At 40.3% G+C, this 27,808-nt stretch overlaps 1 protein-coding gene across 4 annotated transcripts; it reads right to left on the bottom strand.

Annotated features, from left to right (window-relative positions):
* On the bottom strand, nt 1-18,408 carry UNC93A (unc-93 homolog A). Of its 4 annotated transcripts, none has more exons than XM_053973508.1 (9): nt 18,131-18,408; nt 16,094-16,275; nt 15,073-15,302; nt 11,907-12,032; nt 9,359-9,576; nt 8,092-8,227; nt 6,378-6,509; nt 1,746-2,035; nt 1-1,050 (listed from the first exon to the last, which is right to left on the bottom strand). In XM_053973508.1, the coding sequence occupies exons 1-8, from the start codon at nt 18,215-18,217 to the stop codon at nt 1,770-1,772; spliced, it is 1,377 nt and encodes a 458-aa protein (XP_053829483.1). In that variant the 5' UTR covers nt 18,218-18,408; the 3' UTR covers nt 1-1,050; nt 1,746-1,769. The 4 variants fall into 4 exon arrangements, with proteins under 4 accessions (XP_053829483.1, XP_053829482.1, XP_053829481.1 ...); XM_053973507.1 differs by lacking the exon at nt 1-1,050 and adding an exon at nt 1,057-1,129; XM_053973506.1 differs by lacking the exon at nt 1-1,050 and having other exon boundaries at nt 1,518-2,035.
* Between the last annotated feature and the right edge of the window lie 9,400 nt (nt 18,409-27,808).

Genomic DNA, 27,808 nt, shown 5'->3' with positions numbered 1-27,808 from the left:
ACCATATGGGCTGCTACAAAGAAAATTAACTCCATCCCAGCCAGACTCAGTACAGAAGTAAAAAGAGAAACTACATTTTAAAAAAGCTATATAGTGTCTAGGTAGGGGTCATCTTTTTGTTCTGAGGTTGTAGAGCATCTCATGTAGCAGGATCCTGACTTCTTTGTTGTTACAAATAAAAAGTTATTAAATTCACACAGATGAGTTTTCCATCATGATGTTGACCTCAGAAATCCTCTTTGCTTCACTTGCCATTGAACATCACTTTGTAACAGAGAATCAGAGGAGGATTCAGAGATGCAATGAAACACGATGCTCTGTTTCTTTACGAGAGGGAAGCAGTGTGGGGTGAAAATCAGCAGCAGCCTAGAATATCCATCTGTGCATGCTGGGCAGAAAGGAGGCTGTCAGGATCCTTCAGCCGCAATAGTTTTGCCATTTGTATTTCCAACAGAGAGATCAACAGCATGTCTTTGAGCTGACAAGGCAAAGGTGTAAGAGAAAGCTACACACGTGAGGCAGCCCACCTGTCACCTTCTTTTCTGTAGGATGTAATGAATTTTACTTTATTGTATGAGACCTGGAAAAAAGCTCATCATGTGAAAAGCCATGAATCAACACCAGTGAAGTCTGAAGGGGAGTCCAGATGGCTGGGAACAGAAATATAAAAAAGACAGCAAAGTAGCATGAAGTTTGTTGCTGTTCAAAAGACATAACAATTTGGGGATTTTTTGTCACACAAATTGTGTTATTGTTGTCACATCGTGTGGTGTCTCATCCTCCTGCTGTGGTGAGTAACTGAGAGGAAGTAGTTTCAAGTTATCTCCATGGCAGGCAACAACTTAGCTAGCTATATGTAGTTTATTTCCAGAGGCAGCACTAGTCTTGGACATGAAGAGCATTTGTCTGCAATTCCTTTGGTGCTGTCTGCCTCACACAGAGAATCTGAATGTGCTATCACCAGTAATGAGGTCTGTACATTGTACCTGCACTCTTCTCATGGTGAGCTTCCCCATGGTCTGGCTGCTCCTCTTGAAAACAGCTCTTTCCCTGGATGGGAAAGTGGGGCAAGGTCATAATCACTGAAGTATTTTGTCTTGTAGAAGGCATCTCTTTTAGGATGAAGTTGCTGTAAGTGGTGACAGAAATTTTTGAGACAGGAAAATCAAAAGAGAAAGAGTTAGAGGAATGACATGGGCAGATTCACAGCTTAGGTCTTAGGTCTGCTGACCTAAGACAGGTTGGTGGACTTGGTGGTTAATTGATTCTGTGGTGTGCAGGTATGAACTGCAGATATAGCCAGTCTATAGGCTGACATAATTTACAGCAGGTGTTAAAGAATGCAGCATAAAAACAACATAAATTTTTATAATTAATAGTTCCACAAAATTATGTGTGTTAATTGCAATCAACTGAGCAACCCCAGTTGCTTCTTTCATTCTGCATGTGATTTGACTGTAAAGCTAGCTGACTACCAGGTCTTATCTACAGAAACAAAAAGGTGAGGACTTAAGGAATCTTGTTTACATTTATTAAAACTTTATTAATTAGTTGGTCATCTGCATGAAAGGGTAAAGTCAGATAATCTTCCCTTATAAAGGTGAGATGTCAAAGGAGGTTTTTACTCTTGAGACATTTGCATTATAATGGCCTTGAAATCTGTTCCTTTACCATCTTTCTGGATACAGTACTCACTGGAACACCCTCGGACACATGCCTGTAAGGAGCTGGCCAATTTGCTTTACCTCCATCACTCTGACCCTGTTGGATCACATGTGTGTTTCCTGGGAGTGGGGTCCTCCGTTTTCCTTCTTTGTAGCAGCAGGTGTCCCAGGGGAGCTCTTAGCCTCGAGGTATTCCACCGCTCCGTAGGTCACCATGGACAGCACAAGCACAGACAGGACAATGTACGTTTTGACGTAGACTCGCAATTTGGTGCTGTAAGCAAAGGCGATGACAAATCCAACTGATTCCCAGAGACGGTAATTTGCAAAGGCAGCCTCCTTGTTTTTCTCAAATAAAATGCCATAAAGTGCTGGAAGGAAGGAAGGAAGAAAGGAAGCAAAAACATGCCTTGTGAAGATTAAATCTGAAACCACATATTTTCTGCAAAGGGAATAAATAGAGCACAATGGGGAAGACAGACACTCCCTCATAAATGTCAGAGAAAGGAAAATACAAGCATTGTCTTGAAAAAATTGTTGTGCTTCTGTGCATTGTAACAAGCGAAATAACAAAACAAACATGACAAAATATCAAACATGGAAGAAAAGGGGAATAAAATGTGAGGAAGAAAGGATGTGATCTATTGAAGTAAGATGGCAGGACTTCTTTTTCAAACTTTCAGCTACAAAAGTCAAGGGTTTTGCACACATGAACAAGTAAGTAAGGAGAAAAAGGAGGCCTTGACATTGTAGAGTCTCTATGTATAACTATTGATAAGCTCATACCAAATCCTTACAGGTTTTCACAACATGGGCCCAGATGAAGTATGCAGGTAAGACATGTCTCTCTTAATCAACCATGTTTTCAAATTTTCAGCTCATGGATGGGTTAGCAAAGAAAATATCTTTGATGCATACAGGCAGCAACTGGAAAACTTATTTGACATAGAGACTCACTTCAGCTGATCATCCTAATGCAGTTGTGTTCACTGGGAAGCTCCCAATGAGCTCAGTCAGTTGCCCACCCACCACTGGGATCCAGGGAGGGGTTCCAGCCTCCAGGTCTGACTAGTGAAGCACACAGGGAAGGGGAGAGAGCTTGCTTTCCTCTGGGTGATGAGCTAGCACCAGCAGTGATAAAGAACAGGGCATTGACTCAGATGTAGTGTGGACAGAGGGAAGCAGAAGAATATAATAAACTTTGACTCTTTTCATCCACTTGTCTAACAACACATCTGTTTGAAATATTTACATTCAGCCAAAAGGCAAAGAGGAATGCAAAGTTCTCTGGAAATCTGAGTAGACTCAACTACCCCTTCAGTTTTGTTAAGCAGGGGGAGACTTCATCTGTATGAAAAAGCTTATGTGTCCTGATGACTGCAAGAGGACATTTACTGAATTGTTTCAATTTAGGCATGATGGAAAATCTGGACAAGTGCAGAACAAGATGTACTTAGTTCATTAAACTGGCTGAGTGGAGTGTAGATATGATAGTCCTTCATAGTTTTACATAATAAATGAAAAAGTAAATGTTGTTCATACTAATTCCCTGATATGCCCAGTGTTATCTTCTGGAAAGATATTAGGAAGGTTTCTGATGCCATGGCAGTTCCGTGTATAAAGGGGTTCTCTGGTTTTCAGCTAACACATGTTTGGTATTTTGAAACAAATTTCCTGGATGAGCTTCAGCAGGATCTGCTGGGCTGAGTGAGTGGAGAGGCTGCTAGTTCTGAAATTTCACAGTTCACTTCCATGGAAATTATCCTGGATTTTGCCAATGCCTGTTTTCCTACTCATTCCCCTGGTACTAGTAGGCATGGGTATATAACAGGACTGCTGGAAATTATTTGAGTCTGGGTTTATTCACTCTTTAGACTCATATACTTTCTAAATACACAAATCAGCCTGGAAAGAACTTGCTTTTACTGTAGTCCACCTGATAGTTCCGTGCTACACAATTGTTAGGTTCCAGGTACAATTTTTGTCAGTGGGTAATATCACCATCTGTGCTCAAGTTAGGTAAGAAAGAGCACCACACGCTCTGAAATGAAGTAGCTTTCATTGGAAATAAGTGACAACATCCACACATGAACACAAACATGTCAGGAAAACTTTATAAGATGAAGTGACTCATCCACCGTGAGCCTACATATCCTCTAGGGGGTACTCGAGTATTAAGTATCCACAGGAGCACAAAAACCAAAGAATGCCTTAAGTATGTGGCACTGTGCCATTTATGTATTCACTGGTTAATCTACTGGAGCCCAAGCAGCACTCGTGGGAGCTTAGCAAAGGAAGGACCACAGACCTTGTAAACCAAGGTTATTTTGGAGGTCTTATCTCACCTCATAGTCTTTGATGCTGGGAATTTCTTATGTGATGTACATCTGTATAAAATTTTTGAAGGAGATAAGACAATTAGTCCTACGTGGGTAGGTCAAACTTAAGATCCTATTCTGGGATGCAGCATTGTGGGGTAATGTCCCTGCACCTCTCTGTTAAGGTTTCATGTCATCACTTGATATTTCACTGTGACAATGTGACAAAGTGAACTTTGTGTAATTTTATAAATGGGAGCTGTGAAACAGCTGAGTAAGGTACAGACCAAAAAAAAGACACTATGCAAGGAAAAAGAACATTTGGGTGTTTTCCTAAAGTGAAAAATTTCACACAAATGTGAAATTTTCACAAGTATCTTGCAGGAATTTGGGAATGGCGATGAACTGAAAGAGTGCTGTAAATAGAGATTAATCCTGTCACATAGTTGCAGAGCTCATTCACCATCAAGCAAGCATGAAGCATTGTCCACTGTCTTTGCCTCATCTGGGGGGTTTGGAAACTACAGTCACTTCTCAGCCACCCTCTCCAACACTTAAGTCCTCTGTACTTAACCCTTTTTTGCCTAATGTGGGCGTCAGGTACATTTTTGTCAGTTGTGCAGGGACCTTACTGAGGAAACATGCTCCTCAAGGATATCTCAAAAGTATGTAAATCCTAGAAGAGAGGGTACAAAGCCCAGCTCTTTTCAGTGGTGTTCAAGAAAAGTGGGCAAGAGGTGATGGGCATAAGTTGAAATACATGTGGTTTCCTCTGAACATCAGGAAAGTTTTTTCTACTATGACAGTGACTGAGTACTGTCCCAGGTTGCCCAGAGAGGGTGTGTAGTGTCCTTCTCTGGAAAATATCAAAGTCTCCCTGGACATGGTCCTGAGTAAGTGGCTGTGCCTGTGCCTTGTTCGAGCAAGGGAGTTGAAGTTCAGAGGTCCTTTCCAGCCCTAACCCCACTGTGATGCTGAAAGAAGCACAGTATCCAGGGACAAGACTTTCTGGATAAGATAGAAGCAGGATGAAGGACAGGTCCTTTATCCCAGTGGAAGCCTAAGACAAGTTCTCAAAAGTGTTAGGAAGAAGCTTGCAGAGCAGTTAGAAAGACTGTGACTGAAGAAGCAGGTAAAGAATGAACAGCTTTACTTAAGAGAGAGCAAATCCTCCCTGATATTGTCCTTCCATGACCTTGAATATTATCAAGAGCACTGATTTAAAAATTTTACCTAAGGCATAAGCCTCTGGTAAGGATGCGAGATGGTGAGAGGGTGTCCCTTGATGTATGTACTAGCTCTCCTCTAGGGGATATGAGCTAGAGCTGCTGGAGGGGCAGAGAAGGATGCTGGCCCTTGTGTGTAGAGGCAGGGACATGTGCTTGCAAGGAGATCACTGTCAGTGCCAGGCAATGGACTGCCATGTTTTCCATCTGGCTCTCCAGGAGAAATATGACACTTTATCTAGTGGGTGAAATCTTCTAAGGCCCTGAAACAACCAAAGGGATCAGAGGAAGGAAGGCCAAGACACATATACTGATGTGTGCCCAGAGGAGCACTTGCCCCTGAAGTGATTTAGTAATGATGTGATGTAATTCCAGCTTAAATTTTTGGCAATGAATTCCATACTTTGCTTATGCATTGTGTGAGAAATGCTATTCATTTTGATTTATATAAAGGCTTCTGCCTGATAACTTTGTCTGGTGCCACTAGTCCTGTAATTATGGAGATACAGTGAATTTCAAGTCACCTTTTCCATACAATCAATTATCTTACTGACTGCTTTCCATACTTGACTCTTGTTCAGGCTAAAGATTTCTAGCTTTTTAGTCTTTCTTAAAGGAGAAGTGCCCCATGGCCTTGCTCCTTTTTATTGCCTACTTATGCATTATCACATTGGATTATGAGTTTTGAAATAGAGTAAATCAGAGCTGTATGAAGTTACTTGGCTGCATAATATTGCTTTCTGTGGTTTTCTCCTAAATTTTTTTTCAATATCTCATAACAGACAATTTTCTTCTTCTTTTGTTGCTGAGCTTTGAGTTAATTTTTATCCAGAGTGCTCTCCTTTATTGCAAAAGACAGACTAAATGTATAATTCTTCTTAGTTTCTAAATTACTTTGAAATACTTATACTCCTCCAGAATATTTATTCTGAATACCCGTTACCATCTTCTGCAGTATTCTTCTCTCTTCATCTTGGAAAAATTGGTTCAATGAGTATTTTGCGTTCATACTCCCACCTTGTTCTATTTCTTCTGGTTTCCAATGAGTTAACATTTTTTTGGATGCTGTCTTAAAGCCACTATCGTTGTTATGCAGCATTATTTCATAGATTCAAATCTGCAGACTCTTATATCTCAAGAGAATACATTTCATTGTCACTGGGACTTACCATTAGTTTGTGTTTGCCAAACAGCATCAGATACGCCCCAAAGACCAGGGATTACAAAAAACACAGCAAGCTGCTTGGGATCAGGTTTCCAGAGCAGTACTGTTATTATACAGCCTGTGTTCAGAACTGCAGCTGTTGATTTAGAAGGAAATAAAGAAGAGAAATATAGATGCAATTATAATCAGGACGGATTATGGTAGATAACACTTTTTTATTCTACCCCCAACGAAACCACAAGGCTGTCTTAAAATCTTTCTGGTTCATTGAACTTTGTGCTGACAGAGTTGATATCACATGAAATACAAGACAATGCAAGCCTTTGACAGTGTCTAATTCATAATTCTGAGCAGTGTCCTGAGCTGAGAGATCCTCAGTGCTGATATGGTTGTAGCCCAAAGGACACGAACCACTGAGCAGGAGAAGGAGCCTCTGAAAGGCTTGCAGTCACCATGTGAGGCATGTGGGAAGGGGGAGCAAACACCCTTATGCTCTCCTTGTCTTAAATGAAGTTTTCATTTAGGGCCAGAAGGGACAATTAAGGATTTCTAAAGGGTGGCTTTGGGTATTTCTTTTGAAAAGTAGTTTGTAAATGAGTCACAGATTTTCCTCCACGCCCCCCCACCCCCCACAGGTGCACATTCACAGGCTGAGTAAAATGACCACTAAACAGAATTGAGAGTTTCAGAGGTCTTCCATTTCTAACACTACAGTTCTGGGGGAGATTTAATTGTTTATTGCTACTATTAGGTGTTTTTGGTTTTTTGTTTTTTGTTTTTTTTTATATCTGAGTTTTATAGACTGAGACACACACCTAGAACAGACAGAAGAATCTTTGAGCTAGTGACTATAACAGAAAGTGCTTTAAATTTCTTCTTCCTTGACCAGGTCTAAAATTTCCTGTGGAGAATATGCCTAGAATGTCTTGATGCATATTGATCTATTCAGTGATGTTTCTAATAATACAAATTATTGCATAGTGGAAATAAGGTATTAGTCCACTTCAATATGCATAATGCATACAGAGGCACAAAAGAAATATTTCTTGGTATTTTTTTATGCCTCCATTACTCATTGGAACAATGTTCTCTGGAGGGGGAGATGTTCTTAAATATGCAAATCTTTTCTCAAGGCAACATGAAAATTACTGTCCCACACAGAAGCCCTTAAATTATTCTAGCCTGATACATGTCTTTCTTCTACTTTTCTCCCTATAGAACAAGTAGTAAAAAAGACAGCAGGCCAACCTTTAAAATGCTTCCTGAAATTTCACTCAAATTTCCAAGTTTGTAATTTCCTGAGTCTCAGGTCAACAGTAACTTGCTTTCACGCCATAAGGGTGAGGAGGTTTCAGCCCAGTGGAGAAATCCTACTTATGATAGTGCAAGTCTCAGCATCTGCATTGTAAGATCATTTGTCATTGGCTGCATCACAGCTATAAAGCATCAAAGCTATAGGGCACTTTCTGCATAGACAGAGCCCTCAAAAGCAGGCTGAACTTACATCACCAGCAAAGTGATGCAAAGACAGCAATACAGTGCTTAACTGTGAGCTGAGCTGCCTCTCTTCTCATGAATAAAGTTTGTGAAGTCTGCCTCTAGACTGACTTTGGTTTTAATTGAAAGCTGACAGTAAGCTATCCCTTTGTACATGCAAAGGAGGGAGTAGTGGATGTGATTACATGTGGTGATCAGTCATTCAAGAAATCTTTACATACCTAATGCAAATAGAAGTTTTCTACCCGTGAACTGGGAGATCTTTCCAAAGAGCAGAGAGCAGAGGGAATTTATGCCTGCAAAGCAGATCATCATATAGCCAACGTAGTGTATCCCCAGGGCACAGGTCATAAAACTCTGGGAGAGAAGGGATAGTGGTGTCACATTTTCTTTGATAAAAATAAACAGCTAAAGTTCAAAGATCTTAGCCTGAGTGTTTGGTAAATAGACAGAGTGGACAAGATAAAAAGAGCACAGATAGAGAGTTTACTGACAAGTCCCTGGTGCATTCACATAGCTGGCCTTCAGCAGCAACTTTGCTACCCCAGTTCCCAATCAGACTGATGCCATGCAAACAGGGGAATAACAAGCAGAACAAATCTGAGCACCTCTTGCTGTACAAATAAAACTCCTGGAAGTAGCATTAGGAATTTTCTGCCCTTCCCATCTTAGCCCAGGAGATGAAAATTGACAATTGACACTCTGGTCATGACAGAGCAGCTCCCAAAAAATAAGAGGACCTCTTCTATAAGAGCATATAACCAGTGGAGGTTGCCATGGAGTGCCCCTTTCAATCTGTTCCAACACAGCAACAAGTGCACCTTTCCATCTGATTTATATGCAAGGTTTGAAAGCCTTAAGCATGAAAGAAGCAGCTCAGGAAGGTTGCCCTCTTTCTTTTGGGGCTTTCTCAACAAATGCCAGGAGAACACACCTGCTGCATGTCTAGGTTTGTCGAGAAATTGGAGGAGCAGAGGTTGTTTCAATCACTTCAATCTGTCAGGCTCTGGACCTGTTGCAGTAGTGGCTGGTGAGGGCTTTCAGCCAGCCATGTTGAGGACTGGCCTTCTTACCGTAAAGGTTGTCAAAATAAAATATGTGGAATGTGGCTGACTTGCATTCATACAAGCTCTAGGGAAACCAGAAGAGGAAGGAAGATATGAAAGCTTTGCTGGCTTCTGGCTTTTCTCCCAGTTTGCTATTTACAACAAGGTGAAGAGTTTGAACCTGTAGCTCTCTGCTGTGGCCTCCACTGGTGAATTAAACTCTCTACTGCATTCATTTTGAGGCTGTTCCAAGAGACATATTTACTGCTGTTTGAAGATGTCACTCAGAGGTCATTCACGTGGAAGTAAGCGGTAATTTTGCAATCCACAAATCATCATTAAAAGCATCTTTATTTGACAAGTAAATATTGATCAGACATAATAGTAAGACGCAACAGCACAAAAAAATCAGACAGAAATATATTTTCATTTACATCCATACCTTTGAGTAGTCACCAGCAAGAAATGCCTGTTCAAACCCACTGTACATTGTCAGAGGTATTAGAAGACACTGTCTTTTATCTTTAAGATGCCGGAAAGTTGCTAGGAACGTAGACCAAAAGGATGACGCCTCTAGTTTTTTGTTCTCAGTCTCTTCTTGGTCAGATTTGATCTGGTCCAGAAATATAATAACCAGCAACACAGCTAGCACACCACTAGCTGCAAAAAAAAAAAAAAAAAAACCAAAAAAAAAAAACAACCAAAAAAACAAAAACAACAAACCCACAAAAAAAAAAATTCATGAAAACCTGAGGAATGCTGAAAGAATGATGGAAAGTTGCTTGCTGCTGTTACTGTTCTGACTTGGTGTTTAGCTCTCTGTGGGATATTTTGGCAGCTGCCTCAGATTCCGCTTCAGTGTAAAGGCCATTTCTGTATAAACAAGAAGGCCTGATCTACATTCACATCTTCTGCATACAGCTGTGCACTCACAAATCCCCTCAGCTTAGCTGTGGTTGGCCTGTTGTGACAGCCACCAGGCCAGCTGCACAGCCACAGAGGGTGATGGCTCACCCTTCCAGGGCTCTCCAGGGGCACGGGGATGGGAGCTGGCCAGAAACAGCTCCCTCAGGAGCTATCAGAAGGCTTTAAATCAACAAGAGAGAGGAGTATTCACTTCCAGTGCCAAGGTTTTCATGGCTAGCGGGGCTCTTCTTTCAAATACATGGAAAGAAAAATAAATGCTGCCTTGAAACCCAGTATATGTTGTGCCTTTTTTTTTTTTTTTTTTGGCTCAGAACCATGCTTTGAGTATGGAATATATGCTGTTTTGAAGACGATAGTGAGCAGCTCTAGTTAACTTGAAAAGATGGAAGTTACAGCTTTAAACCCATAATTTCCGAGCAGAAGCAGCATATAAAAGAGTATATAGAGTAGTTAATCAGAAAATGATCATGCATCTATCAGTCCAGATTTGTTGCTTGTGTAGAGAATCAAAACAATTTTTTTTGTGCTATTAAGAAGATAACCATGCTTCATAATATACATGAGACAACCATCGGTTCACAACTGATTGCTTCATTATGGATGCAGGGCATGATAATGTTTCCTCACTTATGCTGACTAGAATTCCATCCATGGAAAGAACTACAGTTCAGAGTAAGATGAGAACCAGGCACCTCTTTCCACCCACTTTGCTTTTTTAATGTACCCCTATGTTATGTGTATGGACATTGTCTCTACTATGAACTTTTAATATCCAAATACATCAGCACATTTACAATAAATTGCCTCATTTTTTTAATTGCCTATTATTTTTCATCCGTGTCTCCTAGAATTTCTCCAGCATCCTGGTTCTCCACTGTGGCTGAGCTGTAAATCCTTCATGTTTCAAGTCATTATTGGTTCTGCCAGAATGTTTATTAACACTTATGGACTAATTGCTGGACTTAAATGGGTGAGAGCAGGACATCCACATTTTCAGAAAAATATATATAACAAATATGTTAAATGAATCAAGAGCAATTATAAGATATAATGGCATGGCTTAATAGTGGTTGGTATGATCATAAATAGGAATATTCACAGTCCTTGAGAAAGAAAAACAGCAGAAGAGTTATCCATTACTGTCTCCACCCAAGCTGGGCAAAATAAGTATTCAGCCACCAAACTGAGGACACATTTTAAAAATGTCTGTGAATGAAATATTTAGCCAGTTACTTTCCCTTGAGGTAAGAAAAGACATTTCTTTTATTAAGAGCTTAAAAGAAAAACAAAACCCCACTGATGCAGGGTCAGGATGAAGCAGGGTTGCATTCACTTTGCATGCACAAAGCCTAAGGGAGTGCTGTATATGTTAGTCATCAAATTTAAATTTAAACTTTACAGACAAACATGCCTTTAGCAGAAAGTCATAGGCTCCAGTACATTCTGGGAGCAGATTGGGGGCATATTTTTTACACTTTCCCACCAATAATGAATGGAGGATGGGGACAGAGGAAGAATTTTCTGCAATGCCCTTGTACACTGAGACCTGGCCCTGCCTGGATCACACACACTGTTGGAGTGTGTGGCAAATTCTATGCTTCTGTCTCACCACAGAGACTACATCTATGTTCAGAGGCTGTGAAAATATTTTGACAGAGCCAAGGTGCACATTGCCTTACCAGATACTTTCCTCTATCCTTTCCTGTATTTAATTTTTTTCTAGCCTTGTGCAAGGAAGGTCTATAGCAGCTGTAGTTACTAAATGGGAGATATGCCAATTTGCCTGGCTGAATTGGGGTTACCACACTGGGCTTAAGCTTTATTCCAGGTGAAAAAATGGTAAAGAATATCTTTCTCCTTTATATAAAAATTATACAGCTCTGGCAAAAAGCATTAGAACTATTTAGGAAGGAGTTGTTTATAGCTCTCACGTATCTCATTTTCCTTTAGCAAATTGGATTGAAGGAGAAAGTCAGAAATGTAATCTGCAAAGCCATGCTAGATTTCACCAGTACTAGGCTCTCCATCAGTGATACTGATTAAAGACTGTGTGGGCTACTCACCAGTATAGACCCCCACCAGTGTATAGATTAAGGAGTCAGAGGGTCTTTCTGACCCAGTGCTGTTAGTGGCATCAGTCAGGCAGTCGTATGCTCCACAGCATTCCAGGTCTTCTTCTGAGATCTCCCCTAATTAAGAACCAAAAGAAAGGCAGGTCAGTGAAGAGATAAGGTAAGTGCACACTATGTGTAAGGATATGAGGATATAAAGAATCCAATGCTTAGTGATTGGTCCTGGTTTCAAGTTTTTTCTGACTAGAGATATTTAACTTCAGAATCCCAATTTAACACGCAACAATTTAGTTTAAGAGAAACAAAGGAGACACTGAATTAATGGTTACATGAGGACAGGGTCTAATGTTAGAGGCTGAAATCTGAATCCAAGCTCATTTTCCAGTATTCAAAGTTTGGGTATATATTTTTACCTCTTAATCATAATACCTCACGAGATAGGTCTCTAAGTTTACACCAGCAAGGGACTGATGGACTTCAGTTCTTACAGCCACCCCACATTTTCCCTCTCCAGATAATTTCTGTATATGTTATAGGGACAGAAACCACCTCAAGACATCTTTTTTTTTTTTTAATATATAAATTCAAATTATGATTACTCAGTATTGCAGTCTTCCAAATAGTCTGCTTTTCCTGACTTTATTATTTTACTACTGCCTTTATAATTTTCTGAGAGCACTCTTGAAACTAACAGGTCAGCAGGGTTTGGAGTAAGACCTTTGCTTTGTGCAGTCCTATCCGTTTTTGTGCAGGGCATATGTCAAAGCTACAAACACACATGTACTCACACACACTCTCACCAGCACACTGTGCCCACTTCCTCCAGTACCCTATTGGTAAAGAATAAAGATAACCCAAAGTGTAAGCCTGAATAAACTGTCTACAGGAGGAGGATGATCCAAACCCCACACAATAATTTTAGTGCTTTCACTGCAGAATTTGTCTCTGGTCCAAGCACAATAAAGGGCAATACAGCTGTACCTTGGCTGATTCCTTAAGGAAGAGCTGATCCATAATTTTTCAATTAAGCTTATTGTGTAACTACTTTTAGTGTATTTTTCTTCATTGCTTCCCATCAAAGCTGCTGTGATGTGAATCAGCTGCCTAACCAGCTTCATAAACAACTTTAGGTTCAACATAAAATAAAATGTAGTAATACAAAGAAAATTATTACCTTATTATAGTCACTACTACTACAGACCTTCCGCAGAAGGTCTACTACAGACTTTCAGCAAAATTGCCATATGCAAAGGGTGAGTCACATGAGTGAAGTGTGGAAGTATGTAAAACAAAATTTTTATTGGCTCCTGCATCATCTGAAGATGAAGCTGCACATGTAATTAGTCATATGCAAGCTTCAAGGCAGGATTTGCACTGTTTCTCTTGAATTAAAACTATAATACTGTTGAGTGAGGAAGGATGACTCTTGTAATTTACACTGATTACTGTCTTCAGTTCTGGTCTTACCATAAGGTGTAACTTTGCTTTGCTGTGTCTGGATGCAGTGATGCAGGCAATACGTCAAGAGTAGGTACGTGTCTGAATTTTATGCATTTTGATTCTCCAGATGCATGCTTTATCTTTCCTACTGCTCAGCGAAATGATACATTTTAAGTACATGAAAATATGAATGGATGCCTTTGCACAAGTCTCAGAGGAGAGAAAAAGAATTGCATGACTGGAGAGTCTTACGCCCTCGCCCCAGCAAAGAAGTTCCCTCTAGATTAAAGCTGTGTCTCACTGAGAAGGCACATCAGTGAAACTCATGTTATAACTGCTCATCACTGTCGTGAAGATGTGCAAGGCCTTTGGCTTTGAGAGCTGTTCACAGGAACACAGCATTTTTTGAAATTCTATGTAATAGACAAAAAAATAAGTGTCTTTAGAGTTTGGAGGAACATCCTCAAAGTATAACTAGGAAGGGATTTACCAGACCAAAAAACAGTGTTTTATTCCTCTTGTTAAACTTATGTGTGCTGTGAGGCAGAGGAGAGTCAAATGGCTGCAGTCTGTACAGGCCCCACAGCTGCACCACTGCCTCTACCCTGCAAGTGAAATCAGAACACAGTCCCTCCTGAGACATCATGTGGCTCTGGGATCAGGTCAGCAGAGCTCCACTGCACTTGAAAAAGTCTGCCAGCATTCTGCTTCAATGGTGCTTCTATAGTTACTTAGGTTTAAAGGAAGCATGATTCTATGTAAGTAGCACACCTTGTGACAACTACTTTGACATAAATCCAAAGATACAAAGATTAAAACCTGATGCCAGCTTCCTGACATTTAGCTTTAACCTAGTAGCTATTTGAGAATTCTTCAGAGGACATACTGCTTAACTGAGATGGGAAAGAGCTAACTTCTTGCTACTCATAGTGGCAGTGCATATGGAAAGCTCTCTCCATGTCTGGAGAAAGACCCTGTTTTGATTTTGAGAGGATGAGGAACATACAGAAGACTGCAAAGATAAGACACCACAGCATTTTGAATCTTTAAGGTGGCATCCAAATATTAATTTATCTTCACAACTACCCTTTTAAAATTGATGCCAATTACATGCATGGGAAATGAGGGCACTGCTGCTGAGTGATTTCTTCAAGCTACATTGGCATCTGCTGTCTGAGCCTGAAATACGGCATAGGAGCCCTGGCACGCAGGCTCCTGCCAACAGCTACTGCTATTTCTTCTTGACAGCTCTGTAGAGCACTCATTTTCAGCAAGCCCAGCAACCAGTCTGACCAATTTTGAATGCATAACAGCAAACTAACCCAATATTACAAGCTTTGCAAAAAGGTTGGGTCAGTATTTTGTCTTTTGTTTTAAACCACTTTTAATAGAAGCCAGATGTGAAGGACTGTCACTGCCTGCAGCCTATCTATGCCTTGCAATACAGGGGAAGAATTCAAAGACAATTCAATAGTGTTCTATTTTTTAGCTATTTGTCTGAACTCTCTTTATGGCTGATTTTTGATAGAAAATAGACACTTTCAGAGAGAAATTTATCTCATCTATTTCAGACATCTATCCTCAGATGGGCTAACTCTCATCTGAAGTGCCTGTTTCCACTGACTATGAAAGCTCAGCTGCAGAAATCTACCTCTCATCTATCCAGAACTAGTTGATGTTTATAGAAAGAAGTGCCAAAATTTTAATTACATTTTACCTTGGTTGGAAGATTGGCTAAGGATCAAGGATGAGATAAGATTTCCCCAGACGCCGGAAGTCTGAAACACCAGAAAGAAGATCCCAAAATATTGGTTGATAATGTCTTTTGCATTTTTTCCTGCTTTCTCAGCATACGAAGTGCCAGCAATAGTGAGGTATGTGCATTTGGCAGACCAGAGTGGTGCTCCTCCTAAGCCCAGGATCACAGAGGTAGGGATTAGTGTGTACCTGCCAAAGAACACTTTATTTAGCATAGTTGTTACCATTAGCATAATAATCATTTGCCCAAAGATCCAGCAGCAAAAATAGACATCAAATAAATAGGTTCATCCTTTTTATGATACAATAAATGTGCTACATGCAATCAAGAAAAGGCCAGAGCCTTGTGAAGTTGAGGCTGTGCAAGCATATGCAGGTCTGTGCAGGGACTAGGCCTAGGCCAGGCTGGCTAGGTCTGTGTTCACGTGCCTTAACTTCTCATAACTGAGAACTAAATTGCAGATGCACTTCAGAAGATGGATATTGACAACTTTCCTCTACAGAGTTGCAACCCTTGTCTGGGTTGCAGAAGTTGGAGACCAGAAGTCGTTCATCCACTTTTAGAAAGAGCTAGGCAGGATTTAGCCTTCACCTGTGGTCCGCTTCTCCCAGAGCTACTGGCTGGAAGATAGTCTTCCCTTCAACCTTTTCAAAAACAACCCTAAAAGTCTTTTGACTTTTAAATGAAACTTCTGTGTTTTTTTTTTCCCCCAAAGCTGAATCTCTGCTACAAATATGAGTTAGAGAAGCAGCTTCAGGTGGGTGGATGGATGTATTCATCTTTGCACATTTTCACCTCTCTGGTCCACCTAAAACTGGATTTATTTATCTCGATTTGTTCCAAGTAGTGCCTTTTGCATCCAACTTTCCACTCTGAAACACAGAGCTAGAGTAGGAATGGAGAAGAAAAAGAAGAAAGAACTTTGCCCCTACTTATTTTGTTTGAACACAACAGAGAGATTAAAGTATTTAAATTGTACCAGCTAGCATAGAAGTTCCCTAAGGAGTAGGTGACATAGCAGCACATAGAGGCTGCAATGGTCCACTTGCAGCCCAGCTTCTTGATAATGACTGGAGGAAGGAACATGGACGATAAGGTGAGCGCAGCAAACAGAACGCTTAGGGAAGCAACGCCCAGGCCTTCTTCTGCATTGAGACTGCTCTGCAGGGACAAAAACAGTGATTGAGACAAATTTTATCACAGGTACATATTTCTGTGGTGTACAGAGAGTGGCTTTGGACAGAAATAAAGATACACAGCATCTGGGGCTGGGTATTACTGTCTCATCTCCCCAAAACAGCCTGATTATGGACTAGTTCTATAACTAGGTCTATGACTAGTTCTGACTATGGACTAGTTCTCCTCTTGTCTTGAGCTCTGGAAGTTGAAATGAGAAGATTAATTTGGGAGACCTGGGCAAGCTTGAAAAATGGGTCCATGCGAACCTAATGAGGTTCAGTCATACAGCATGCTTGGAGACAGCCAGGTACCAGCACAGTGAGGTCAGGACAGTCCCTGTTAGAGCAGGGCCAAGGCGTTTGAGAATTGGAATGGTTGTTGTGTAAACAGTCACATGATTTTTACTGTCCGGGTTTTTTTTTGTTTTGGTTTTGTTGTGGTTTTGTTTGTTTGTTTGTTTTTTTGTTTGGTTGTTTTGTTTTGTTTTGTTTTGTTTGGGGGGGGGGAAGGGTCTGGGTAGTGGACTATTGAAATGAATGATGAAAATTTTTAATATTCCAGTACTTATAGGTTCACAGATTCACAGAATATTCTGAGTTGGAAAGGACCCACAGGAGCATCAAGCTCTACTCTGAAGTAAATGGCCTGTATGGGCATTGAACCCACAATCTTGTTGTTATTAGCACCAAGCTCTAACCAACTATTTCAAATGGTGGGACTGACTTGCAGCTCCTAGGGTTTATCTTCCCCTGCCTCATCAGTCTTCCTAACTCATAATACCTCCTAATAATTGAGTTTTGGGACTGTTTTTGCAGAACAGCCCTGAGTTCCGAATCTGACAATGCCAGCAAAGAAAATCTGTTCAAGGAGAGAAGAGAGATGTACAGAACAAGGAAGAAGAACCTCTTCCTGAAATGAGGTCAAGCCATCGTTACTGCAAACAAGTTCATCATGTTATGTACCAAGTTCCACCTTTAAGGCATACAGATTCCTACTCCCGTTGGAAAATTCAATACAGTTGATCATGATCATATGTTAATACATATGCTAATATCCTGCTTGAAGTTACTTGTCAATGTCTTCTATTCATTTATCAGCCATTAGACAAGCAGAGCCTTTAAGGCTGAGAAGTTTCTACTTTTGTTTATCTACTTAGAAGCATTCGTAGACAGCAACAAAAACCCTCAGTCTTTTCTTTAGGATGAGCAAGTGAGCTCTAATGGTAACCTGAAGATTCAAGTCATTCTAGAAACCCATCTCTGCTACTATGTTTTAGGATGTTAATGCCAGTAAAGCCACATAAATGCCTTATTTAAAAAATAATATTTTTTACTATTATTTTATATCATGAGCCTAGAAATTACTGTATTATTTTATACTTAAACTATTTAATTGTTTGGGCATAATTTTTAATTATTTCACATTACTGTACAGTAATAATTATTATAAAATCTTAGCAATTTAGAAATATTCAAAACAAATCCTTTCCAGAAACCAAATTGTTTTCCATTTGGCAATATCTTCTTTTGAGAAAAGTCATCTCAGGTTAATTTTGTTTTCTGCTTCCATTGAAACAGATTTTGTGGATCTAGAGTAGTAGCATGACACAAATATGTGAGCTATTTGAGAAATACTAGAATAAAATATTTAGTAAATGCTGCGGATCTGGGTGAGGAATTATTAACCCACCGCAAGTTAATGTCCTAACCCACCTCATAAAAAATACTGTGCACGCCTTCCTCACAGACACCATGGAAAGACTGATGTGTTTCACACACAGGCCTGATGCCCTTCCAGACCAGCTGTCCTGACAGCCAATGGGAGATGCCCCTCTTACCTGTAGACTCTGGAGTCCTGAGTAAGCAGTAAAGAGAAGTAAAAATCCGAAAGAAATGACCAAAACATTCTTAAGATTCCTTTCCATGTTGATTCATAGAAGACAAAAGGTCTGCCGGTGGGCAAAGCTGATCCAATTATTCCAGGGGATGATTTGAGTTGGAGAAAAACAGCTTATGCCTTGTTGGAAAAGGTCACTTTTTTCTGTGTTTGTAGAGAAGAGAGTTGCTAATTATTTGAAGATTGACCAGTGAACTTTAGTTTTAAATAGTACTGAAAACTTCTTATGGAGCTGTTACTCATTCACTTGTTACTCAGCAATAGCCAGCAGTCCCAAGGGCACCTATCATGTTTTTGTACAGAGGTATATGTGTCTTGCAACACCTGCACCTATTTGAGTACTGAAGTAATATATTATATGGCTCTCCACAGAAGAAAAAAATTGCAAGCTGTGAAATCACTTTCTGTAAGATACACAAGTCCATAAGGGACAAAGATTAAATGCTGTACTGAAATCTATGTCAAACCTCTTGCTTAACTGTGGTTACAAAAGCATGGCTACTTGGTAAGTGGGACAGCCTTCATTCAAGGGGAACCTTGGGGCTTTGGCCCCTCAAGTTTACCAAGTCATACTCATGAAAATTATTTTTCCCAATCTTTCTCATCAATGCAGAAGCCAATAGAAAGAAAGGTGGATTGAGCTGATAACTGAAAAAGCAAGTTCCCCTCCCCTTCTCTGGCCCTAAGACTGGCAGGGTGAATGGACCCTTCCTGCATCTGTGGCAGAGGAGGGATTTGAACGTGGGAGCAAAGTGGAATCCAAAAACGTCCATGCTATGATGTAAACAGGTCTGTAGGATGTCCACAGCGTCCATTGAGAATGCACAGCTAAGACTTAGTCTAAATCCCACTAGATGGCACAATTTTGCTTCCCACGGGGACATTCATGGATAAGGGGAGGAAACTTTAATGCATAAATTCATTTAAAACATTTAAGAGGTCACAGCCAGTTTCTGCTTTGGAGAACATTGCAGTATGTGCCTTTTCATTTTCTTCTTTTGCCTTATAATCGTCTCAAATGAAATAATGCAGAAAACATAATCTTTTAATTCTCTATTGTTACTGGTACTTCTATGTTGCAAGTCTAGATAATGGCTTTTTATTTTACAGGCTACTATGCTCAGCATGCAAACTCCTTGAATGAGATCACAATGCTGCTCTTGTTTGGCAGTGTTTGTAAGCCTCTGCAAGGAGCTTAGACCAAACTGGTGGTACTTTCCCCCATCTTTTCAGGTTTATGGATCCCTGCAATTTTCATGTGACAATATTTCAGAAGAAATTTACACCTAGTGATAACATGCTTGTTTATGTTTTGGACCCCTTAGAAAAAGTTTGCAACATTCTAGGAATTTGCAGTCACAAGTCTAAAACAATTGAAAAAATTATTGAGAATATGTAAGAATAATACTTATCCTAAACAAAAGCACAATTATCACCCACTCTGGCACAGGCAAGAACCAGGAATAGTGCAAAGAGCACTCTTTATTTTAGTTCTCTTTCTTGACATTAGCAGTAATAATAAGAAAGCTTTAAAAAATCATAATTAACTGGACAGTATTTTTAAAATGCAGTGTTGGACAGGTTATCTGATCAGCACTTCTGCTCTGGAGGAATTCCTGACTCCTAATTCATCACATCTTCTTAGCAGCATAATATTGGAGTGCATATGGGGGATAGTGGTAATTTGTGTGTGTAGGTTTTTTTTTTTTTCCTCTTCTTTCCACTGATCAAAGGCATTCAGCCTGTTCCACATCCCTTGCCCAGAGCTTTGGGTTATCCAGCTGACTGGTCCCAAGCCCCTCCTCAGGAATGTGCAGAGTCTCTACCAAAGGGATCTGATAAGGCCAAGGATCTTTTCCTTTGGTACCAGGCAGCTAAAGCTCCAGCAGGCCTGCTGTGTATCACCCTTGACACTTCTTTCATTCTTTCTGCCAGTCCAAGATTAAGGGAGCCTCAGGAGCTGTGTGCCGTATTTGGGGATTAGGTTTCACACAGAAGACTGCAGCCACCAAATGAAAACTACTTGCAGAGCACAATCATTAACACAGGAGATGAAAGAGGTTGGTTAGATTCATTACTCCATCCCACAGGTGATTACATTTGTTTTCACCTGTTTATTTTCTCAGGGTAAATGAGGGGAGTCTTTGCTCAAAAGATTATAGCATGAGAGACTAATCTTTGGAGGCTTTTGTGCTTCATAATTACCATTTCCCTATTTACTCTAGTCTAATTTATTGTTTAGGCAATTGTTTACTATTGTTTAGTAATTTTAACAATAACAGAAGAAAGCCCCACAACACCCAGGATACTCATCATAGGATTTTCTGTCTTTTAACTGGTTATTTCCTTGGTGGTACACAGTATCCCTAGCATCTATCTAGAGAAAAGATGACTGCTTACACAGCATTTCCTCTCTTGCTGTGAAAGCCTGGCCATGTTACTTCCTTATTCTCCTCCTCCTTCACCAGTGTCTGTGCCCTGCTCATTTTGGATTTGGAGCAGGAAAAGCAAAGCCCAGCCATTTCTGACAGGGGCGTTGGAAAATACTACCTGTTACATGTTGACAGAAGGTCACAATCTGAAAGTGAGGTAACAGTGAACTGAACAGATCAAGCAAGAAAAACTGTTTTCTTCCAGGAAGGGGGTTGTAAGGGAGCTGCCAGTCAGTGAACACATTTTACCCACAAAGTTGGAGCAAAACAATTTTTGTAGTGTCAAAGGCTCAGGAATTGTAACTTGCTCCTTTTTGTCTATGAAGGTTTGAACACCTCACCCTTCTTCAGCATTTCAGGTCTCATTTCCAAATTTCCTGTATTTCCCATCTCTCCTTTCAAATACTTCTCTCCTACCGTGCAAAGCATCCACAGATACTGTCCTTTCATGTCTTCTCCCAGGACTCCCTCTGCATGCATAGCTGTATAGACATGAGTATGCCACTTCTGTCTGAACCCTATCTGCTGATGTCCTCTGTCTTTCTTCGGAGGAACCAAACTGTCTGTCTCAGACTTCCTTTATGCCCTTGATGTATGCCATTTTTCCTTAATTCCTGCTTTGCTGTTCCCTAGCCATCACCCTGCCTCTGTCTCGCTGCTTCTCCCTTCTTACCTCATCTTCTGAGTGCCAGTAGACTTTTTGATTCTTAAGGGAGTGGCTTGAAAACTGCAGGTGGTGTTCTTGTTTCACAGGTTATTACACTACTCTTAGCCTCACTGGCTGTAAGGCCTCTGTCTCTCCTCCTTTAACACCACTCTTAATTTCTCATGAGGTCCATTTTCTCCAGCTCCACTCCCTATTACTTAGGGAAGAGGAGAAGAGACACTTTTTCTTCTGGGTTGGGAGAAAGGTCATGGTAGAAAGGGAAAAAGATCCTAGAACGTACAGGATTGAATGAAATTGACTTTTTTTTCCTTAGGGCCATGTAGGAGACTTTCCCTGCAGGACACTTGTCTGCTCTGTTGAATGCAGCTCTTCAAATAACCAATATTGTCTTTATAATAATGACAGAACTCAGTATAGGATAGGATAATGTGATGCCACTCCAGACTCCAGAAATTTTGATGACCTGGAGAAACAGTTCTTTAATTGTTGGACTTCTTATAGCTGTTACTCACCTCCTGAGATTTGCATCACTTTTGGCTGGAGTTTTCAATGCATGAACCTGTGTATGAAAGTGTTCACAGACACTAATTCTAGCCTAGGGAGAAGTTCAAGCATTTTGAAGGTAACACACTGCCCTGTAGAGCAGCCAGCCTCTCCACAGAGGACAGCCAAAGAGGTTGGACTCACCAGGTTGACAGCTGCCTGTGAACAAGCCCCTGCTTCTCCACCAGAGTGGTCTTGCATTCATTCTCTTATAATAAAATGCTTTTATCTGGTTCAAACTCAGCCCAGTAACATTCTACTTTCTTTAAAGTGTTGCCTGAGCACTGACATAGTACTTGGGCCTTGTCCTACATTTTAGATGTTTCAGAATAGCTGCAGTAATCCCATTTCTAAGCCTAAAGCAGCGACTGTGACTCAGTTGGTTAGACTTAACACCCTGCTAAGATAAACATGCCACTGTTGTGATCTGTGCTTTTATAATGAATGGGTAGGGAGGCAGATCCTGCATATGAACAATGGACTTTTGTAGGGCAGTGGCTCTGAAGTCTTTAGAGCCATTTACTGGAAACTGCCTGACTGCATACTGGTTGTACACATGAGCATGCATGAGAAATTCCTTGCACACACCCATTATGTGTGCTGGGAGGATGGGACTCAGCAACCCAAATGATACACATTTTCACCTTTTCTCTTTTGTTCAGAGGTGGCAGCTCATGTTATTAATGACCTTTGTGAAGCTAGCTCAAAAAAAAGGTCTATAGTGATCAGTCAGGATGCCCCTATTGTTGAAAGGCTATCACTAAGATTTGTGATGAATTTATCAGCCAATGGAAATAAAAAGAAGAGAAAAGAATGGGGCTTGATCCCAGAGAGCAGGGCTGCTTAAAGGCATGTTGGTGTATATGTCCTGGAATGTGGAGGTTCTCACCCCTGGTGCCTTCCACCTTTCTTTTGTATATTGGTTACACCCATGACTGGACACTGCCATAAGGGGAATATTTACAGCCTATTTACCACCCACCTGCCATTAGTGTAAATATCTATATAAAGATATCTAAGATAAAAGGGAAAGTAGCCTGAGTCTCTTCTTCTGAAAGCCTCACTTTTGCTTTCTTTCTCTGAATGTACTACAACTACCTCTAAAGGCAAGAGCTACAAAGCAGAAGTGCAAGCAGGAGCTCTTGAGAGTGAAATATTAGAAAAAGCATTTGTACAGGCTGGTATGAGAGAAAGGTGTTGTTATGGACAAAATAGAATATCTATTAATCAGAACAGGCAATCCTGCAGAAAATTTTGATGATAAATTTTCCTCCCTATTCCAGTAGATATGATCAGGTGCTTGGGGCTGGTGATTACCAGTTTTACACGGCCTTTTCTCTGACACAAAACATGGGGAAACTACATAAGCTTCCCCTAGGGTGACAGGGAGTCTCTCCCAGGTCTGAAAAATAGACACTTTCCCTTGCCAGTGTCAGTAAATCATGCAGCCATCCAGGACATTGTTTATCTACCAGCTGTCCCTGACCCCTTTCCCCTCATCTGCAGCCCTGCCTTCTCCCTCCAATCACTGGCCCATTAGTCTGCATATCCTTGCATTCAAACAAATCAAATTACCTTTTTCCAGTGGCTTCCTGTGCTTTGAAATTATGAAGCTATGATAGACCTCCCTGGAAACAGGTACCAGGGTCCAGCTGGAAACATCTTGATGGTTGCTGCTCTGAACAAGCTGTGTGCTTCTAAACTTGCACTGATCTTTACAGAAACTGCCCCAATATGCTCAAGAGAGTTGCAAAACACCTATACCATCCTTGTTTTGAAATTCTTCATCAGTTTTGTCAGTCCTCATGTGAAACTTGAACCAAGAAGCAAAGAGTATGTAGGAAGACAGGTCATATACAACTCCACCTCTGACTTATCATCTGATAAAAGAGTAATTACTATTTTATTTGCACTCTTGCTTGCATAATCACTCACTGCAAAATGTTTTTTTTTCCACCAAACTGCTCCCACTTCCAGAGAAGTACTAAGATTCCTAATCAGTTGCTCCATCCATTTCACAGAAGCTAAGTTCCATAACTTCAGGATGGTGGGGACTATCAGTCACCCACACCACAGTATGATGGGCACACTGTGAGGGCTTGAAGGTGAAAAGTGATAGCCAATTACCATCAGTTCCTTTGTCATTTAGCAGTACCACAGGAATAGTCACTGCATACAGAGAGTTTCAGCCTTCATTGTATCCGGAAAGTCATTCTGCTTGGGATTTTTCCTATAAAAGTCACTCATGGAGCATGTTCCAGTATCCACTGCAATCACTGGAAGACTTCTTACTTTGACAGCAGTTGCTTCATCTCTTCATACTCCCATTGATGGATGCCCTTGGCTTTCCCACATAGGAGAGTTAAAGTTTGATGAAGTCAGTTTAAGCAGGAGGCTAAAGAGTTCTGAGCATTTTAGGACAGCTCTAAAGAAATGTGGAGGAAAAACTTTGAGAGCAGTGTGCAGGAAATCTAGGTGCAGCATCTAGTTCCTAACAGACTGCTGACTTCAGTAGGCTGTTTGTGAGAAAAGACATTTCTATTCTGTTTGCTGGATTCCCCAAGGCCAACAGAAAGTGGACTGATTATGTCTGTAGCTACTTTTTAAAAAAATCAATATGATTAACTTTCAGAAATTACAAAAATTATGCGAAACATAGATTCCTCCATGCCAGACCTCTGGAGGCACAGTAGTTTTAATTATTCAGCATTAAAGTTGGGCTTAATTAAGTTTTATCTGAAGCATTCTCTTCCAGAGATAGCTTTTTAAGTGACTATAAGTGTTTTTCGTAAACAGACAAATAGAAAGAAATCCAGAGTATACTACAGAAAATCCCAGTGTCTTTTTATTGTGAGATCTCTTCTCTGCAAGGGAGGAGGAGATTAGGGAGTAAAACCTTATGGAGAAGAAGCACCAGGGAGTTTACTGAAGCAGTTAGAGAAAAGCAAATAAACTAGTGGCCTGCTGTTCTGATTACCAAATACTTCACTATCAAAATCTTAATATCCTCTTTAAATCTTCTGAGGAAGATACACTTTCACACTTCTCTATTAAAAGAGCAGAATGCACATGGAGAGGCTTTCAGTAAGTGCACAAAATCCATGCTACAAAAACGTGCAATGAATGGCAATTAATTTTGACTTTCATAATTAGTTACTTTTGCTTTGTTTGTAAATATGCCCAATTCCCCCTGCTACTGTCACTTTCTTAAAGCTGAACTTTGTTGATCCTTGAAACTATTTTAAGCTATTGCCCCTGGGACAGCTGTGGTGCCCTTGATTAGCAGGGAATTTAGACAGTGCAGGGTGCATGGGCCATTTCTCCAGAAGGCATTCCTATAGTGGGGAGAAATGATAAAAACAAGTGAGTCTTTCATATGAATCCAGCTGTTCATTGTGGCTTTTGCAGGAACTGGAGCTGTAATGAGACATGGTTTGGTAGGTAATGGTGCAGACTATAACCTAGTTGTCTGTTGTGCAGAATCCCTCTGCAGAGATGAAAACCCAGCCAGGAGAAGTCATCTGTTTCTTGTCCTTGGCATTGCTATTGGAGAATCACCAGGACCTTAATCCCAGGGGCTTGGTTTTGCAACAAGAAGAGCTCAAACCTATCTTTTGGTTGCAAGCATTCTTTTACCCTTTAGAAGTCAAGGTCCTGATATGGGTTTTTGATTAATTATACTTTTAAATCTTTCTCCTTTCTATTTACGTTTTGAGTGTAGGTGCAGAATTTCAATGGAGATTGGCTTCTGCTAAGAGCTCTTTGGCAGCATAAGTAATGCAAACCTCAGAGAAATAGATTAAATATTGCAGCCTAAAGAGTTTGCTGAAATTACAATTCAAAATAAGTAAAAGTCCTTTAATTTCAGCTTTTAAACAAGTAGGGGTCTCCAAAGCCCTAATATATGAGGCATGTCAAAGGTTTTTGACATTTGAAATTATAGCTCCAGTACTGAAAAGAGGCTGCCAGTTTGTAGCTTTGTACAGGGAAAAAAAATATTAGTTATTTCTTTTATTCCTCAATACATCTCCGGTATATTGTTTGTGGAGCTGCTTGACTTTAGTAGATAAGAATCAATAAATGAACCATTTACTGACTGTGAAATTGACTTTTATAATTGAGAGACTGCTGGAAATATATGTATATCTGAGGGAAGCAAAAAATCAAACTGCATTGTATTGTTCATTCACAGCAGATCCAAAAGCAGTTCTTTAGGGTAAAAGTTATAGAATCACATGAATCTTGGAAGAATGTACCACTAGACATCAGCTAGTCCTGCCTCCTGCTCCAAGCTGTGCTGCCACCAGCACTAAGTCAGATCAGCCATGTGGCCTGGTATAACAGAGCCTGGACTGAAGCTGGTGTTCCTGTTCCAAGGACTACCACAACACTTCTCTCCAATGACAAAACACAGGACAGTGGGAGTTTCCCTTGGACAGTTCTGCTGATGAAATTTATTCCTAAGGTAGGAATAACCCTGCTGCTGAGACATTTCCTAGAGACACAAGTGACCATCTTGCTCAGACACAAGATGCTTACAGAGAGAGCCTGCTGTTTCACAGACTCCATGGGTACCCTTTGCAGCCTTACACAGTAGGCATTGCAGTGTCCTCTACTTGTTAGAATTAACTGTAGTGCAAAATTCAGCTTATAGCCACAAACTGTGCCTTAGTCTTCATTTGAGTTCATACCTTCAATCATTTTGCAAGTAATGGGCTAGTGAAAATTACTATGTTAAAATAACTTGTTCTTTGGAGGACTGAGAATTCTGATCTAGATTGAGATTTAGAAAACCGATTGTTAGTTTTTGTGGGGTTTATATTCTTTTTTAATACAGTTGACAACAGAGCCTTTTCTCTTGAGTGGAGCAGTCTGATGTTCCAAACACTACAGGAGTTTATGACTCCTTTAAGAATTCAGAGGCTGTGTTTGACTTGCTACTCAGGTGTGCTCCTTCTGTCTGGTTGAACTCCTTCCACCAGATCAAATCTCGGGTATCAAACTTATTTGACACCTTGTCTCAGTAACTTCTCTGGACTTGCTCAGTGTACTAATTTTCCTCAGTGATTGTTTCCATATTTATTCAGAGGTTGACAGTCTCACCTCTGTCATGGCTGATCTCTCTTTTACCCTGCTTATTTTATCATCTTTGCCCCTCCAGTCTCTGAGCCATGAGATGATAAAGAGAAAAGCTGAACATAGCAATGCAGTTGACCTGTCAGCCTGAACCTGGAAACCTGATTCTTCAGCATCTGACTCTGTTTAACAAAATTCAGGCATTGCAAATTACCAAAGAGAGCTCTGCCTATGACTGACTTTCTGCTTTCACTAAGAACTTTCTCTGAGGATTTATTTAGTATCACAAAGCATATAAAATGAGAGGTAAAAAAAAAAAAAGGCTGCCTTCTAAAGGCTCAAAGTCTCCCTTAGAAGTTCATTGGTAGATACTTTGTGAAAAAGGAAACCAGAGATCATGTCAAAAACTGCAAAGTCAGCACGAGTATCCAAGAGGGCCAATACAGCTTTTAAAGGATGGGGGGTGTGGGTGGCTAATATGTGGGTACTGTGTCACAACATTCTGAGTTTGTATGCATTTACTACTTCTTTGGCACCTAATAAGAAAACCCTTTATAAACTGATGCCAGGGCAACCAAGTGACCTATTTTTTATCTAATGTGGATTAGTAATTGAGTTTAAAAACCAGGTAGATATTTGGCAATTTGGTAACATGAAAAACTACTTTGTGCTAAAATTGCACTGTATTTAGAAAATACCTATTTTACCTAATAGGTGATCAAACAGCATTTTTGAGTCTGTTTTTCCACAGGAGAGAGAATGTGGGTACCAAGGAAAAGAGTGGAAAGAGAAAAAGAAATGTGACCTGTGACTTAAAGAGCTCCTCTAGTTCATCTGTCTATCCCATAGCAGTAACATTTTTACCAAAGTAATTTTTTAAACATTTGTCTAATTTCTCCCT

The sequence above is a fragment of the Vidua macroura genome, chromosome 3 (assembly GCF_024509145.1).
Source record: "Vidua macroura isolate BioBank_ID:100142 chromosome 3, ASM2450914v1, whole genome shotgun sequence".
NCBI lineage: Eukaryota > Metazoa > Chordata > Aves > Passeriformes > Viduidae > Vidua > Vidua macroura.
Note: the sequence above shows the minus strand (reverse complement) of the source record. Positions and strands in the feature narration are given on the sequence as shown.

Excerpts from the sequence above, each read along its gene's own strand:
- UNC93A (XM_053973508.1), bottom strand. The coding sequence starts at position 18,217 with ATGGAAAGGAATCTTAAGAATGTTTTGGTCATTTCTTTCGGATTTTTA. Across the intron at positions 15,303-16,093 it reads GGGAACTTCTATGCTAGCTG|GTACACACTAATCCCTACCT; the intron begins GTACAATTTAAA and ends GTTCTTTGGCAG. Across the intron at positions 2,036-6,377 it reads TTGGCAAACACAAACTAATG|CACTTTATGGCATTTTATTT; the intron begins GTAAGTCCCAGT and ends CCTTCCTTCCAG.